Below are 17,741 nucleotides of genomic sequence, written 5' to 3' on the forward strand. Positions count from 1 at the left end.
TTTTCTTGCAAGGGCCTTGCATTTTTACTGTAATTGTACACGCATTCATTCAGGGAGGCGTCGATTTAATAATTCAATGTCTCCGCTGTCTCTTTTTAACGGTCCCGTTTGATTAAGTGTAAGAGAGACAGGTATAACAGAAGGTGTTAAACACGAAGAAGCTAGTAGAAGTTGTTTAGTCGCGCGGTAAAATTGTACCAGAGCGGTCGGCCCGCGATGCCCTCCCAATTCAAATCGCCGGCAAAAATGCTCTCCCGCAGACACAACTTTCGAATAACTAAACAGAATTTTATCAGTTAAAAAAAACGAAGATGATAACTCGTCATTTATTTTGTTTTATTTTGAAATAAAGATTTTTATGTTTAGTTGTTTTTGATGGCCGATACGAAGGTCGCGTCCTTCAATCGATGAACAATTAAATACGTGTGACCACTGTCCACATACTGAACTGTTTTTGATACATTATTATCATAAAGTGCCAACATAAGGTTAAGCTTTACAAAGACTCTTAATATTTTAAGAGAATTTTTAAAATATTTATCTTAATGGAATATGGGCATCTGTTTAGACACTGGTAAGTCTAATCCCACACTGGGTGCCACTTTTTTGTTTTTTTTTTTATAGCATATAGCACTTAATTTGAAAAAAAAACCGACATTGGTCAAAATTTATACATACTTTTCAAATGAGAACACAAAATATGAATAGCTAAATATTATGAAGCCCAAATGGAAAAATATTTTTTGAATATTGTATCCATACCGGAAAGTGATTCATTTTCTATAAAAGAGCCAAATTGACGTCATAGAAGTAGAAATGTATCTCTTAAATGAAGTAGTAGTATTCTGCCTTGTATTTGTTTAGGGTTTCTTCATTTTCTTAATATTAATAAACCATATATTAATAAGATTGTTGCACAATTTGCTATTTAATTTCTGCAAATGATATTTCATCGAGATCCCAGATTGAATATTTTATTTAAGCTATACACGGACGATTGTTTGTGAGTTTATAAAAACTTTAATTAGTTAGTAAATAATTGTGTAGAACAAAATAATGAAGATTACGAGACGGGAGGCGAGCGCAGTCGCCGTGAGAGTGCGTGGCCGTCAACACCGTCCGGCGTTCCCTTCCCGATGCAAAACTCCAGCCACGTCAAGTTCGAGCCGCCCAGTGTTCCTGTTATATTTGTCTTGGGTAACTTTCTTACAATGATGCAAAGGATTTCAAATGAGAGGAATTAAAAATCCATAAAGAATCCTGTCATTTTAATTTATTAAAAAGTGTTGCCAAGTATAAACTAGCTAGATTAGTTAAAATACTTATTTGTTTGAATTCCGAATAAGTAGGCCTTAAGATGTTCGTTACATTACAATCCTCATTATATGAACTGGAAATTAACTAACTTTCTATAACGGTGGTCTGTATTTTATGTCTTGTCAATTGGCGCACAGTACAAAAATATTTAAACGCGTAAAATCTCCAGGGTAGTCTTCTCTTTAATTTCCATTATCTTTATTGATAAGAGCAGTATTCATATGTTTATCAAACCAGGTATGTTTGCAGGAGGGCCGGGAAGTGGCAAGGTGACTCACTGCGACAACCTGATGCAGGAGCGCCGTGGCATGGTGCACATAAACATGACAGACTTGCTCCAGCAATATGCAATTGGCAATGGTAAGTCACATACTAATTAATTATACCATTAAAGAATGCATGTGTTTATTTACCATTAGTGACAAATGTCCTTAATGACGTTTACTTCTGTGCTACTTAAAATACTTTTTATTCGAATTATTTTGCACTTAGAGCATAGTTGAAGTTGTATGTTTGGGATTAGACTAATACGACTGAAGCGTCTGTTTATGTCATAAATAACTTATCTAGCATAGAGATTTCAAATTTGGAAGAGATCTGCATATCCTAATATTTTCTATGAATAAAGAAAGGCATATCTTTAGACTTATTTTTGCAATCCATTGATCCATTCAAAGTTTCATTTTATTAATACGCCAAGATCAATAAATAACCTTATAAATGATATAATATGAGGACACAAACGCGTGGCGATAAAAAAGTACCAATTTTTTCGTTTAACTTTCCACCGGCAAATACGCATCGGAAAGGGTTAGTTTGTTTGATTAAACCGAAATTATCGACTTCTATTTGTGTTTACATTTTATCTGATAAATAAAAATTGATATTTGCAAAAAAAAATAACCTTCTTACGTACAGCCGCCTGCTTTAAAACAGCAGTCTTCGGATACGATTCAACTGCCCCAACTACTGTTCCATCTACGATTACGTATAACTGACTTGATTCAGTGCAAAAATATAAGTTCAGCATAGGCCTGGATTATATCGTGATCAGCTCTAATCCCTAATAACTCACTTCGTATCTCATTCGTGAAATGTTGAAAGCAGATTATGAAACTTTTTAATTTACCTAAAGGTTTTTAATTCACGTCTAGCGAAGTGAGTAACAGATAGTTATTCTCACATTATTGACGTCAACGTATACGTACTATTAGATATCTGCATAATCCAATGATTCGATCGCAGCTGTTGCGACATTAATATTGAATCAGACCTTATACCATAACCTTCTCGACATGATTCCCATAATGCGTAAAAGTTGATAAAATTATCAAATGCAAAGGGATTGTTCTTCAAATCCTGAAAAAAAGTAAAAAGTTTTAGATAAAAATTTGGTGTGTAGTTATGCGTGCGCCAATCACATGACATGGTTTTTGAAATAGTACCATTAACATATAATACGGTACAACATTTTGCGAAGGTAATTTTATACGAAAACAAATCAAAATAAATTGCGAGAAGCTGTGGTAAGGGAGGGGTTTTATATAAAAGTAACTCATAATCCATGAATTTCTTTTAGTTAATCAAAGAAGGCCCTGTAATAGCGAAGGTTTGGAGCTTATGCCTCTACTACGAATTAGTGGATAAACATTTCATCTAGCACAAATTTTCGCTCACGCTAGAACACCTTGGTGTTAACTGGATTTGTACTCGTGATTTGATAAAGAACCACGTTTTGTATTCGATTATTTGTATATTATATCCGGAAAAAAAATTAAAAGGTCTTTCAGCCCTTGCTTTGTAAATTTCTTATTTGACCCACAATATTAGTTTCCCATTTAAGAACAACAGCTGAATTAAAATTAAGGTGTTTGCTTTGCGCTGAGGTTCTGCCGCAGGACTGATCAAGAACTAATTTATTTAGTCGGATGAATATGCTAATTCCGATGTATATAGTAAGCTCTAAGCCTTCGCAAGGTGAGTCCGTAGCTCAGCAGCGGGACCATTACAGAATGAATAGTGTCTGTTATATTTGCCAATATATCAATATTCTGTTAAAAAAAGCGTATACGTTAAGATAATCAAAGCGCCGAATTAAAACGTATACAGTTTTGTATTGAAGCAACGTTGATATTAAAAAAAGTAACAAATTCGAAATGGACTTAATTGAATCAAAATTAAAATAAAGTTATTGATCGTTACTATTAAACGATTACTCATCATCCTTGACTTTATTTAGTACATAATATTATAAAAAAAAAACAATAAATGTTAATAATACGATAGGATTTTCAATAATTTATGTAATCGTAAACGCGCGTAGCGTCTCGTCCGTGTGAACCGACATGTGTCTCTTACAATTGTCTATTTTCTGTCTTTGTTCTATTATTTATTAGAATTATTTAAGTGTTATTTGACTTATTTTCTTTAAAGGGCTTTGTAATCATTTTACGTTTGAATTCATTCTCCTCTTTGGGAGACTGGCTGATAGTATACATTTATATTTAAAGGGAAACTTCTTCGTGCGTAACTAGATTTAATTCTCTAAGCCAAATCCAGTCAAAAATTATTCGATTTTTTTTGTTATATTTGTTGGCGGACGAGCTAATTGGCCACTTGATGGTATGTGGTCACTACCGCCCATAGGAAATGGTGCTGTAAGAAATATTAACCATTCCTTACATCGTCAATGCGCCTTGGTAACTAAGATGTTATATCCTTTGTGCCTATATACTGGCTTCCTTACCCTTCAAACCGGAACACAACAATACTGAGTACTACTATTTAGTGGTAGAATATCTGATGAGTGGGTGGTACTTACCCAGACGGGCTTGCACAAACCACCACCACCACCACCGAGTAAGTTTAAACGTTTTAAAAAAGAACCTATTAAAAAAACAATTACCATAAGATTTAGTATACACAATAATTAAAAAAAACCTAGTAAGGTGTCTGGAAATTAGCTGAAATGGTTCAAAAGTACTGTAACAAAACTCTATAAAGTTAACATATCCTCAAACTTGAATTGTGATGTTGCCAGGTAATAAAAACACACAGGCACAGCATGTATGTGAAGATTACAACTTTAACAACAAAAAAATTAAAAAGTACCGAATACAAATACAATAGCAATTAGGTATATATTTCTTTTAGTTTTTGGTCGCATCGACCAATAACATTGAGGATATAAACCACTTGGTTGCACACATGTGTACACTGTAATCATATTTCCTTTGTAGTCGTTTAGTCTGCCTTTGAATATGCCGTTTGGCGGAAATTAAACAGCAGTACATATTATCGTAATACGAAGTATGTCGTAAAGACTAAATTCGTCCTATATAGCATATAGGGTTGAATGTTAACATTTGCAAAGTCAGGCGACTAGTATAATATAAATAAAAATTTATATAAAAGTGTAAATATTTCAGTGCTCGCCTCCTCCCTTTGAGGAGAAGATTTGAAGCTTATTCTGCCACACCAAAGCGGGTTAGAAAAATAAAATAGATAGATAGATAAAATAGAAAAAATCATACGCCGTTGTATTTTATTGTAATAAAAGTTCTGACTTTCACAGATTAGTTAAAATACATTTTGTTTTATTCGTACTTTATGGAATAATTAACCGTTTTTTTTTAAAAGTGTCCTTCAAATCTTTACTTCTTTTACTTGGTGGTAGGGCTTTGTTCAAGCCCTGGGTAGGTACAGCCCACTCAACAGATATTCTACCGCCAAATAACAGTACTCTGTATTGTTGTGTTCCGGTTAGAAGGGTGAGTGAGCCAGTTTAATCACAGGCACAAGGGAGATAACATCTTAGTTCCCAAGGTTGGTGGCGCATAGGTGATGTTAATATTTCTTACAGCACCTTTGTCTATGGGCGGTGGTGACCACTTACCATCAGGTGGCCCATATGCTTGTCCGCCAACCAATGCCATAAAAAAATCAATGGATGAATAAGTGATTTTCATACAGATATATTGACAGATATGCAAGATTTCGGGACGCTATCGAGTAAAACGGTGACCGAAGTACTAATGCTGGAGATGAAGATGGCGCCCACGGCCAAAACATATCTCGTATCCGGGTATCCAAGATCTATGAGGGACGTCGCCGAATATTCTGACAAGGTAAGACGTATTTTTTTTTATGCTATAGTTGGCAAACTGGCAGGAGACACACCTGAAAGTGACTAGCACCGTCCATGGACATCCGCAACACTGGGTTGTTTGCAGGTGTATTGCCGGCCTTTAAGAAATGTGCTACAAATGGATTTTTATTTTTAAAATTCTTCCTATAATTGTCCCATAGCTGGGCTAAGACCTCTTCTCCTTTATGAGCTAGGGTACAGGTGTAACATACATCTTTCCTCACGATGTTTTCCTTCACCGCAGATACCAGATGAAATATAAACGGACATTAAGCACGTGGAAGTTCAGTAATGCTTGCCTGGAACCAATTTTCAGTTAAGATTCACGTTTTCCTAAAAAAGATTTGGATACTGTTTATAAATGATTTTTTCATTGTATTTCATTATTAGAAAATAGTAACTATTGAGATTCTTGTCGATTTGTCGTAGTCAATATATATATATTTTTTAAATCATTGAATAAAGTAGAACTCGTTTTGATTTTTGAAAATGAAACCATTTTAATTATACAACTTAAAATATTCACAAATAAATTTCGAATTAAAATAATATGGAAGCATAAATTATGGCTGTATAGCAAAGTTAAAAAACGTTTATGAATTTGTTTTTAATTACGACCCTTTTCATCGAACACATTTAATTACTAGAGTTTTTGGTTCGGCTACGAAAAACTCTTAATTATGGATGTGATTAAAGTAATTAATTGTTATCATGGGTTAAACAACATATGTACTTTAATAAAACTTATCCGCTTGATTTCTAGTGATTTTGACTTTGACACAAAATCCAGAAACATAAGGTTGAAATCGAGATTGATTTTTATGACAAATAATTCATACTCCGTGCTGATAACAGTGTACAGCAATGGTTACTTTTATGTGGTCTGTGTTACAAAAATATTTACAAATTAAAAATAAATGGACTTATGTTTTTTTCGTGCCTTAATGACGAATCCCAATACCTAGTATTCCTCGTACTTTTATACAAGGTATAACAATGTGATCAAACATAACGACCCTACATGAGTAACTGTCAATAAAGTGTTTAGATATGCACAGTCATATACCTAAAAGTATCCAGTTGGTAATATGACTCAGTATATACAGAAACTACTTATATGATTTTGTATTAAAAGAACGATTAATTTCGAGCTAGCATTTACCATACCGTGTTGTATACCGAACATACGTATACGTATTGAAAGTTATTCTAAAATATGTTCATTGTATATTAAACCCACAATATTTATTATTACGTTAATAATAATATACTGCGGCATATAAAACTGAGGGATTTCATTCGGAATAAATATTCGCCGGTATCCATATTATTGGTGGCTAAAACATTACAACTAAATGCTTAGGAATGTTTTATAATATATCCAATATCCATGCCTGAGATGATTATATGGCAATGGTTTAAAGGAATAATGCCCAAAAATATAATTTCATATAAAAAAGTTTCAATGGTCTTAATAAATAGATTGATGTTAATAATAAAATGAAACTCTCATGATCTCATACAAGAAGTTGATTTTATACTCATGACTTTAAAAAAACGACCACCCTTGCATAAAAAAAAAACACACTTGAGTCAATAAATCCAGACAGGCGTATTTTCTTTGACCTATTCCCACGGTTTTCACATTATAACTTAATCGATTCGGGTTCATTTACGAAATTTTGTAGCTAGTGTGTCAAGGACGTTGAAAATCATCAATGTAACATATCCGTCTAGCTTTAAGGCAAATTACACCTTATTGATAGTATTAATCATTCATAGGTAGAATCGATTATCGAATATATTATTATTAGGTCGAATTTGCAAGTTTCTTTTAACAGTAAATAATTGTTATTAAAGTCAAGAAAGACTGCAAAAAAATAAATATAAAATTTTGAGATATTAAATTACTGTAATTAAGGAGTTATGGTTTATTAAACAATCCGAGTACCAAACCTAGGTAACATGAATCGTGCGGTCGCAGAGTAAAATTATTTATCATTATTATAATATAAAACAATATGGTATTTGTTTTTATCAAAAATAATAAAATAAATTATAAAGTTGTAAGCTGTTTTTTTTCTTCTATGTTCGCGTTATTATTAAAAAAAAAATTGTATTGTCGAACAATTACAAGGTTTGTAGACTATGATATAAGATAACGTTTGTTTAAAAAAATATTTAAATTGGCAAAGTTGAACTTAAACTTGGCATTACAAGCTTTTTCTTACAGATTTAATGTTATTGTGAATATACATAATACAGAGCCGAGATGGCCCAGTGGTTAGAACGCGTGCATCTTAACCGATGATTTCGGGCTCAAACCCAGGCAGACACCACTGAATATTCATGTGCTTAATTTGTGTTTATAATTCATCTCGTGCTCGACGGTGAAGGAAAACATCGTGAGGAAACCTGCATGTGTCTAATTTCAACGAAATTCTGTCACATGTGTATTCCGCCAACCCGCATTGGAGCAGCGTGGTGGAATATGCTCCAAAACTTCTCCTCAAAGGGAGAGGAGGCCTTTAGCCCATCAGTGGGAAAATTTACAGGCTGCTAATGCTAATGGTGTAGTGTAAATATAATGTGAAACAACTGAAAGTATTCCTACTTTGTAAAAAACATCTTGAAAGGTGTCTCCAGCTCCAAGATCATAAAATAGAGGAGCAGCTCTCTTTTGTAAGATGAAATCAGTTTGAATATCTATGGCGATACCCCAAAGGAATATGGCATCAACACGAACAGCATCAATATCAGTTAGCTGATTCTTCCCGTTAGGGACATTATCTGAGGATTCCACAGAAGTTTCGAATCTAATGTTATTCCTTAAATCTCTGGCAACGGTTACATCAAGATCACGAATGTTTTATACTGTACATAATTTTCCTAACTTTACGTAGGGTGAAAATTTTATTTTTTGTAAGCATTCAAATCTAAACCGTTTCTTGTAAACTAATCCTTCTTAAACTAGTACTTAGTTGTACAGCAGTATAGCCAGCATATTATATTAGTGTATAGTGTAAACTTGATAAGAGACGGCTTACATTGTCGTAATTCGTTATCATACAATGAACTTAAAAATATTAAGTATCGTCATTAAACAATACCATATAACACATTTCTTTAACATGGAAAGGTAGGTCATTTTCATATAATAGAAATAGAAAAAGACCTAAAATTGATCCTTTTGAACACCCATTTTTAGAACATATCCAAAAGACTATTCCATTATGAAAAACTTGTTGGACATTGACTTAAACATTAAGCAATGAGATCGTATGCATAATCTTAATTAAATATAATTTTTACATTTACATCTTTGATGAAAAAGAGTAACTATTGAACTCATTTTCGCTTCTTTTCTTGGTAAAATCTACATTCTGAACTTATAGTAACTAAAATTTAAATAAAAGCTGGTTCTTTTAAATTCTTTAATCTATAAAAAGGCTGGTACGAACGTGCTCATATAAAGTATATTTCTAATTCTTACTGTAAAGAGTTTACTTATTTCCCTAAATGATCAATGTTTAATCTGTTTAACTCATTAAACATAAACGTTTTAAGCTATAATAGCTATAATACATGTGGTCGTCTAATGTAATTGTATCGGTACCGGTCCATTGGGACCATGAGTAATGGGCTCGTGGAATTGATTGGTGCCATAGTATATTAAACGATCTAATAAAGGTTATATTAACTGACTACGCCTCAGAAAATGATGGTATAACTTTGTATGTACGTCAATATGAAATGCCTTTATTAAATATATAACTTATTTATTTATAGTTAAAGCAAAAACTACTACATTTAACTCTACTATTTTTGTGATTATTTACAATTTCCAATACAACAATAAAATTGCCAGCAGGCGTTTCGTTTCCAAGGTGTTCTGTCATTTATTAACTTACTTACTGTATAATTTTGTACATAGTTGTGTACCTTTTGTACACAATTCTAGTTTACAATTTTCTTTAATTTAGTTGCGCTGTTTCAGCGCTTTCCGGGGTCCTGTTAGAACACAGTATATTTACATGGCTCCACAAAATAATTACTGACTTTGCGTCTAGTAATAGGAGTAATAAGTTTGTGTGTGTTCTTGTATAGATCTTATCACACACGAAGGCGCGCGATTCCTAGGTTCCATTATCGGTGTGCATTAAACAATTTAATTTAATTTGTTTATTGCATTTTCTTTATTCTTACATTAGTCATCTGACGCACACTAAAACATCTCGTAAGCACGAGCGCCACTCACACTAATGTCGATATTTTTCCGAACATACATAGCTTTGTATGTACTGACAAGTAGTCAGTTTCATGTATTGGTACAGCAATGTACGATAAACATGTGCATTAGAGCCGCATATAAACAACCTTCATGACAAAACAAGTGTTTCCGTCACCGATAATATCTCGATCGCATTAGTAAATATATTAATTACACACGCGATCGAGTTAATACGCTAACTTGCATGTCATGCCTGTTTAATAGAGACGTAGGGTCACCTTTTGTTCTAGAAGCTTCTCATATACATTTGTAAGACAGCAAATGACCTGAAGCGTCATATTGTTTGCGAGGGCAACTAAGTGTTATCAATTTATTAGTTATTTTATTGGACAGCTTTATTTAGCAGCGTATGATTTTTACCTGTAACAAGGGTAGGGTTAGGGTACTACAATAGTTTTGGGTACTTAGTAAATTTACAATAACATCTCTCTAAACAACCGTGTTTTGTGTCGCGGTATTCAAAACTGACTTAAAGAAAACCATTTGAGTTACTTGCCTGCCTTATGTGGTCCAATTATTTTTACGCTTACAACATATGACAAAGATCATAGTTTACGATTCCAAAAAATATAAATATAAAAGCAGATAATTTTATTAATAGTTATAACATCCTTGCAATTAAATATTTGAAAATTCCAGTTACCATTGTAGCAAATGTACTAGGCGAGTTACGGTTTTTTTTTTCGATTGACACTGGTCATGTCCTTAGATCCAGACAATAAGTGGTGTGGTGCTCGTGAGCTGGAGACAGCGGGTGCTGGAGCGGCAGATCGAGTACGGAGCGCGGCTGGGGCACGTCGTGCTCAGTCTGGCGCGAATGGAACTAAGCAATTTCTACAAGAACGTAATGCCAGTTGCCGACTACTTCGACCAGAGCAACATGCTGATAGCGGTAAGTAAATAATAATATGACTATAGATTGTATATTATTTATATATTTAGGTATACTTAGAATACCTGTTGGTGAGTAATCTTCCTAGATACATTTCGAAACTTTTAATGACTCTGGCATCGAACTTTAAAATTGACCTATTCCATAATGTTCGATACTGAATTCTGCTCGCGGTTTTATAAGGGGACAGGTGTTAGGTACTCCTTGTCTTGCTCTTTTCCCTTGACAACATGCATATGGAACGTAATAAGCAAAAAAAACGTACTTATTCGCATTTTTAATATAAATCCGGATTTTATGACATATATATTCAATGTTACGTACGTACATTTGTTGTATATGTGTGTACTTTATAATACAAATGATAAAAAAATACTTTTTATAACTTTACAAATGTTTATAAAATAATGTTCACGAATCTATACATTTAATTATCATAAGCCATGTAGTTACGGTCGGTTAACTCTAATTACGTAGCGTTACAGACATAAATTTGTATTAGAAGTAAATTGTTGATTTAACATAGAATGGTCAATAAAACTTTATCAATTTTAATGAAAATGATTCGTGGTTTTGTATACTAGTTATAATTATAGATAGAAATAAGTACAGATTTAGGAGCTGCCTAATTATTATTTAAGGTATTTGTGCTATAATGGCTAATAATTATGGACTAGAAAAGTTTACGCCCGTGCCTTCATCCGAATGTGGCGAGAGCAGTGGCGGGTGGAGGAGCTAGGCACATTTTTCCGGGATATAAAACTATGTGCGATCTCTGTGCCAAATTTCATCCGGATCCGTTCAGCCGTTCTGCTGTGATTGAGTAACATTCATCCACCTACTTTCGCATTTATAATATTTGTAGATGTAATATAATTACATACATTAAGAATTGCCATATCTCAAAATTATTTTTATAATTTTTTTTTTAAATATATATCTAAAACGACGTAATGGTGTCACTTCACTTGAATCGCCAGGATATTAAGTACACGGTACACGTATTCTTATTTCCTGCTTCCTATGTTTAGTGTTACTAACTATTATTCGTAAATAACATTCAGTAAATAATATTCGTAATAATAAATTAAACATATTTTAACGTTTCAGTGAAATGATTATTGGAATTTTATTAATTTAAAATTTAATAATATTTGACTTGGATTTTATTCAATTCAATTATTAGTTTAATGGCTTTTACTTGTGCCATAGGGCATAGATTATTTCGTCAATGTCACGTAGGATTGGATTTTATTTTGCATCGTTTCAGGTCAATTTGTCATTTCTCATCCAACGTAAAGTACCGTAATATTAGTTTTTGTATGACAGTTGATTTACAACCTTCACAAGGATGTTTTTTTATTTACCAAATGGACTAAAAATCTTAAGTGTACTGTAAGCTCTAGTTGTAGAGTGTATCTCGATTCTTTGCTAAAAGGTTGCCATTCCTGTTCCCTTAACAACTTAAAATTTATAACTTAGCTTATGTTACCCTCGTTATTATTTATAGTCCATCGTAAAAACGTAGGTAGTTTTTACAGGCCTTGCGAACGGTTCTCTAAATTAATATATTATATGAAATTATTTTATCGTCAATGGCGTCTATATATTCGTTTTCAAAACGATACAATAAACAAAATATAAAAAAAGCCTTTTTTTTCCATGCATAAGGCTACAGTTATAAAGTTTTTCTTTTATTTAAATATATGAAAAATTTAATTTTTGAATATATAATTAAAAAAAATAAAATGAAAATGTTTAAATATATAAAAAAAAAAATTGATTTCATAGGTAAGGTGTTTCTCAGGTGAAGGCCTCCTCCAAGGTTTTCTATTTGTCTCTACTCTTTGCTGTTATTAGCCAGTTTGTTCCTGCGATCTTTTTTATGTCGTCCTCCCATCTCGTGTCAGGACGATACATTATAAAAAAATAAAGTAGACATTTCAAACGTCTTTTTATCCCAATTATAAAATTAATTTAAGATCTGAGTTCTATTAGGATTCCGTTAAAGTACATACATTTATTTGTTGTTAAACAAAAAAATTAAACAAAACTTTCCACTTCTTCCCTAGTTTTTATAATATGATTTAACCCTCAGTAGTTCTCTATTCCGTAGTCCTACTGAAGACGACCACAACGCCCCCAATTATCATTAAATCTGTAAATGCTAACTTGTTAGGTTATAGAGTACAATCACACACAGCTGGGTCGAGTTGTCTCTTGCATTACAACCAGTTGGCGCATAGGCGTTTAACGGTATCATATATACCACACTGTATCTTCTTTCCCGACGTCGATGGCGGCCTAAGCCGAAGTTCTCGCTGGAGGTGCCCTTTTAAGACAGCTACTATCCATTCGAAAAAAAAACCTTTGAACTAAACAATACGTATTTTAAAACATACGATCAAGATTTAGAGCTAAATGTTATTGGGTTTTATTAAAGTAAATAATCTATAGAGTTCAGATACATATGACTTTGATGTACAAGATATGTAGTTTTATTTTTCAACACATCTTCCAACCGGCCCATTAGCTCAGTTGGTTAGAGCGTCGTGCTAATAACGCGAAGGTCGCGGGTTCGATCCCCTCATGGGCCAAGAAATCGCTTTTTGTTTGTTTCTGAGTACTAAATACAGGAAGAGTACTTTTCGTTACTAATACTTATAGACTTCCATTGCTACACGTAATATAATAAATAACCCAGTTCAATAGTTTTTAATAATAATTAGTACATTACATCGTGGTATAGTTAACATATTTTATTTGCTTTTATACATAAAATGAAATTTTAATTTCGTACACGATTCACAATGTTGTTTATTATCATAAATGGCTAGGCACTTATTTTTAATTAGGCTTGAATATATGATATGAATGAATGAACGAATGAAGCATAATCTTTAAATTTGACGACCCCCCTATATTTTTATAACTACCTGGGCTTCGCGCAATTGTAATTAATTAGAACAAGAATATATTATACATTAAAATAATGGTAGGCGAACGGGCGCCTGATTGTAAGCGGCTATTAGCTACCTTAAGAACTAAGATATATATAGATATACTATGTCCCTTGTGTCTTTAATTACATAGAGTCACTCACCCTTCAAACACAATAATATCAACCGAACGACTATGTACGTGTGTTAAGTATTAAAATATTTCAATCGGTGATCTATGTATAAAATCCACGTGTCTAATCTACCAAGACGTGTAAACGTGTGGTTTGTCTCAAATCTAAGCGTGAAATATTTTTGATAAAACTATATCTTTTTAACTGTATTTGCAAATAGTATAATAATTGTATTATTTTAATTTAAAAAAAAAGATTTTTATAACAGATATAATGTAGAAATTACTAATATACTATTTTTTTTTTAAATATTCAACTGGCCTTTATTTTAAACTATATCGTCACAGGCCCATTAGCTCAGTTGGTTAGAGCGTCGTGCTAATAACGCGAAGGTCGCGGGTTCGATCCCCTCATGGGCCAATAATACTTTTTATACATATAAAAAAAAAATACATTGAAGTGTTTAATGATATTATTTATGTCTGAATTGGTTTTCATTTTATTAATTTTTAATCTATAATTATTACCAGTATTGCATAATTTGGTTTAAATAAACATCTTTAAGCACACCTTATATTAGAAGCGACATACATTATTTTTTCTTTAAACTTTCATAATGACTCGTTTCATTACAATAAATTAATTAATGTAACCTAATTAAATAGATACAATAAATAAATAGATATAAATATTGTATCTATGATTATTACCAGTATTCCACGTTAAAACCACGTAGAGAGCTACGACCATGTGTGTTGTCAGTGCTACGATACCGTAGCGTCCGTAGCGTTATTAAACTGTTCCTCATAATAAAATTTATGTATAACGATTTCATGTGTAAAATTATGCTATATTTTGCATATTAAATTAAACGTATTTATTTTAATGTATGTAACATTAAACAACCAAATTAAATCATTAGTATCATAATTATGCTAATCATATATTATGTTTATATTTAAAAAAATGTATTTGGCCCATGAGGGGATCGAACCCGCGACCTTCGCGTTATTAGCACGACGCTCTAACCAACTGAGCTAATGGGCCGGTTGGATAATTCGTTGAAAAATAAAACTATCATGTACAATAAATTCATAAAACTTATTTACCAGCATTCAATTATATATTTATTTTTAGTGACAATGTATAGATCTATTCACGCACAAAGGCGCCCCTCCACGTTCTATCAATTAATTTTACATAACAAAACCGCAAAAATATAATATCCTGTAATAATAATTATGAACGAAATTAAAACTCCCATTTGCCCCCTTATAGTTGAATTTTTCAACATATTTTTAGCGGATGCTTACGGTAAAATGACCCGTATTTGATTCGTTTAGTGCTTTGGGTGTTGCTGGTTTGGTAGTGCTGCGCGGTTAGCGTGTTTATCGATGCTGTTTCGATGATTCTAATATATTAAATATGTATTTTCTGATCTCTATATGCTATAACCAAGACAAGTAAATGTCGAAACATGTATTTACTATATACTATATTAGCAGCCTATAAATTTTCCCACTGCTGGGCTAAATGCCTCCTCTCCCTTTGAGGAGAAGGTTTGGAGCATATTCCACAACGCTGCTCCAATGCGTGTTGGTGAAATACACATGTGGCAGAATTTCGTTCAAATTAGACACATGCAGGTTTCCTCACGATGCTTTCCTTCACCGCCGAGCACGAGATGAATTATAAACACAAATTAAGCACATGAAAATTCACTGGTGCCTGTCTGGGCTTGAACCCGAAATCATCGGTTAAGATGCACGCGTTTTAACCACTGGGCCATCTCGGCTAAAATACTATATTACTATATGTGGTTATCGATACTATTGTCGCACTCACGTCTCATTTTTAGACTAGTGTTAATGTATTATCGAGAACTTTGTTTGTTGAACCAAATAAACAATAGAAATTAAAACATTGAATCTTAGTATTGGTAATGTTCGTAATAAGTTTGCTAACCTTCCGCTGCCTCCTAAAATTATTCTACTAGGTATCTCCGAGTGGGTACTGTTAGTCCTGTTTTTGTATGTTGTAACTTCTATGGGCTACAATAAAGTATTTTATTAATAATTATATTGTACTTATATGGAAAACACTACTACATCCGTAGTGGTACATTAATATAAAGATACAATGTATACGCGTTGGCAACTGGCAACACTTACCATCAAGTGTTTCGTTTGTCTGTCTGTCTGCCTACCTATAAAAAAGAGTCTGCTATCCTTCGACATTAAAACATATTATTTGTTGTTATCAGTAATTTATAATAATAACAATATTAATCAAATCGCTATAAATTATTTTATTAATACGTTTAATATTATCTCTTATTGATTATTTATCTATGTTTATTTTTATAACAGTAATAAATTAACCTTTTATCTGAATACAAATACCTAAATATGTAATCCACATTCGTAATACATATATACGCTAATAATATAAATAATAATTGTTTTTTTTTTTTTAATTCGTAATATTAACAAATGGTATTATATTATTTACGTTTAATGTAAAAAGCCTGCTTCCTGGCCTCTGAGGAGAAGATTTGTAGTTTATTCATCACGCTGCTCTAGTGTGGGTTGTTGGTTACACATGGAACAGAATTCCAATGAAATTAATCAAGCGTTCTTACCACTGGGACATCTCGGCTCTTTTTCGTTTAAACAAACTGTATAAATTACAGAAAATACACTAAATAGTGGAAAACAACCCGATTGAGTTTTTTTTATTTGACTTATATGTAGATCCTACAAAATTAGAAATTGATGCCAGTATCAGATAATAATCTATACTTCTATACCTAATACTATAAATGTGAAAGTAACTCTGTCTGTCTGTCGCTCTTTCACTGCCAAACGGTTCAGAATTTAATGATATTTGGTATGAAGCAAACTTGAACTCCAAGGAAGCACAGAGGGTACTCTTTTTGCCTAACACATGACAACAAACCCTCTAAAACGGGAGCGTAGATGCGAGCCATAACTAGTGTACTATATTTTACTGAGCACTCTTAAATAATTTCACTAATTCAACTCATTTAAATAATTTAATTTGATAAAAACATCGATAGTTTCAACTTTGAAGTGCCTCTTTTAATATTTTCGGAGTAAGAGTTAATTTAAAAACAAACATTTATTTAGTCTAAACACAGGAATGTGGGCTGAGAAAACAGTTTCCCCGTAATATAATCCATCAGTGCATTTTTATTAAAGCAATATATTATAATTGATAAATTTATTTTTATTTTATATTTAGATTGGAAAACTTTAAACGGTTATGCAAATTATAATATTTAGAACCAAGTTAATTATTTAATAAGTATATTTTTACCTACGTAAAGTATTTAATTGCGACATTGATTGTTAAACAATCTTTCTCATGTTCATTCGTGCTTATATGATGAATAAGACTGAATCCCCCAATTGTAACGAATGTGATAAAATCAAAGATGTGTATCATATTGTAATACAATCTATCCGCCATGAACATTTACGTAATGAAATATTTATGTATCATGGTGTATTAGAGCCGGGGGATTAAACTGCGTCCTAGCGTATCCTTTGTCCGCGGATGCCAGGGCTCTTTATAAACTTGTAAGACTTGGTTTGAGGGTAAGATGATCCAGATCATCATATCTCAAGCTCAGTTTTCTGGTATATGTTATTGTATAATTAAATACATGCTACATGCATATATAAACTACGTACTCATATTCCACCGCCAAACAGGAATACTCAGTGTTGTCGTGTTCCGGTTTGAACGGTGAGTGAGTGAGTAACTACAGCACAGGGGACATAATATTTTAATTCCGAAGGTTGGTGGCGCATTGGCAATATAAAGAATGGTTAATATTTCTTACAGGGTAATTGTCTATAGTCGGTGGTGACCATTTACACATATGCCAATCCGCCTAGATATGTCATAAAAAAATTAGAGCTTCCCGCTAATAATACCGCGGTTGCACGGTCGCGAGTTTGTATTGCGAGTATCTATATACTATATACACTATTGT

General features: G+C 32.6%; 1 protein-coding gene and 3 non-coding genes across 4 annotated transcripts in view; 3 read left to right on the plus strand and 1 right to left on the minus strand.

Moving 5' to 3' along the window:
• Positions 1 to 552: 552 nt before the first annotated feature.
• Positions 553 to 17,741, plus strand: part of LOC125077345 — a 33,110-nt gene continuing 15,921 nt past the window's right edge. Inside the window, exons 1-5 of the mRNA XM_047689267.1 lie at positions 553 to 574; positions 1,048 to 1,197; positions 1,567 to 1,677; positions 5,302 to 5,444; positions 10,465 to 10,647. Coding sequence (XP_047545223.1) covers positions 553 to 574; positions 1,048 to 1,197; positions 1,567 to 1,677; positions 5,302 to 5,444; positions 10,465 to 10,647 — 609 coding nt within the window. The remainder of the gene's footprint in view (positions 575 to 1,047; positions 1,198 to 1,566; positions 1,678 to 5,301; positions 5,445 to 10,464; positions 10,648 to 17,741) is intronic.
• Positions 13,171 to 13,244, plus strand: Trnai-aau. Its single transcript has one exon. It is a non-coding gene; the product is annotated as a tRNA-Ile (tRNA).
• Positions 14,067 to 14,140, plus strand: Trnai-aau. The gene has a single exon. It is a non-coding gene; the product is annotated as a tRNA-Ile (tRNA).
• Trnai-aau lies at positions 14,694 to 14,767 on the minus strand. The gene has a single exon. It is a non-coding gene; the product is annotated as a tRNA-Ile (tRNA).

The sequence above is a fragment of the Vanessa atalanta genome, chromosome 3, assembly GCF_905147765.1.
Source record: "Vanessa atalanta chromosome 3, ilVanAtal1.2, whole genome shotgun sequence".
In the NCBI taxonomy this organism is placed as follows: domain Eukaryota; kingdom Metazoa; phylum Arthropoda; class Insecta; order Lepidoptera; family Nymphalidae; genus Vanessa; species Vanessa atalanta.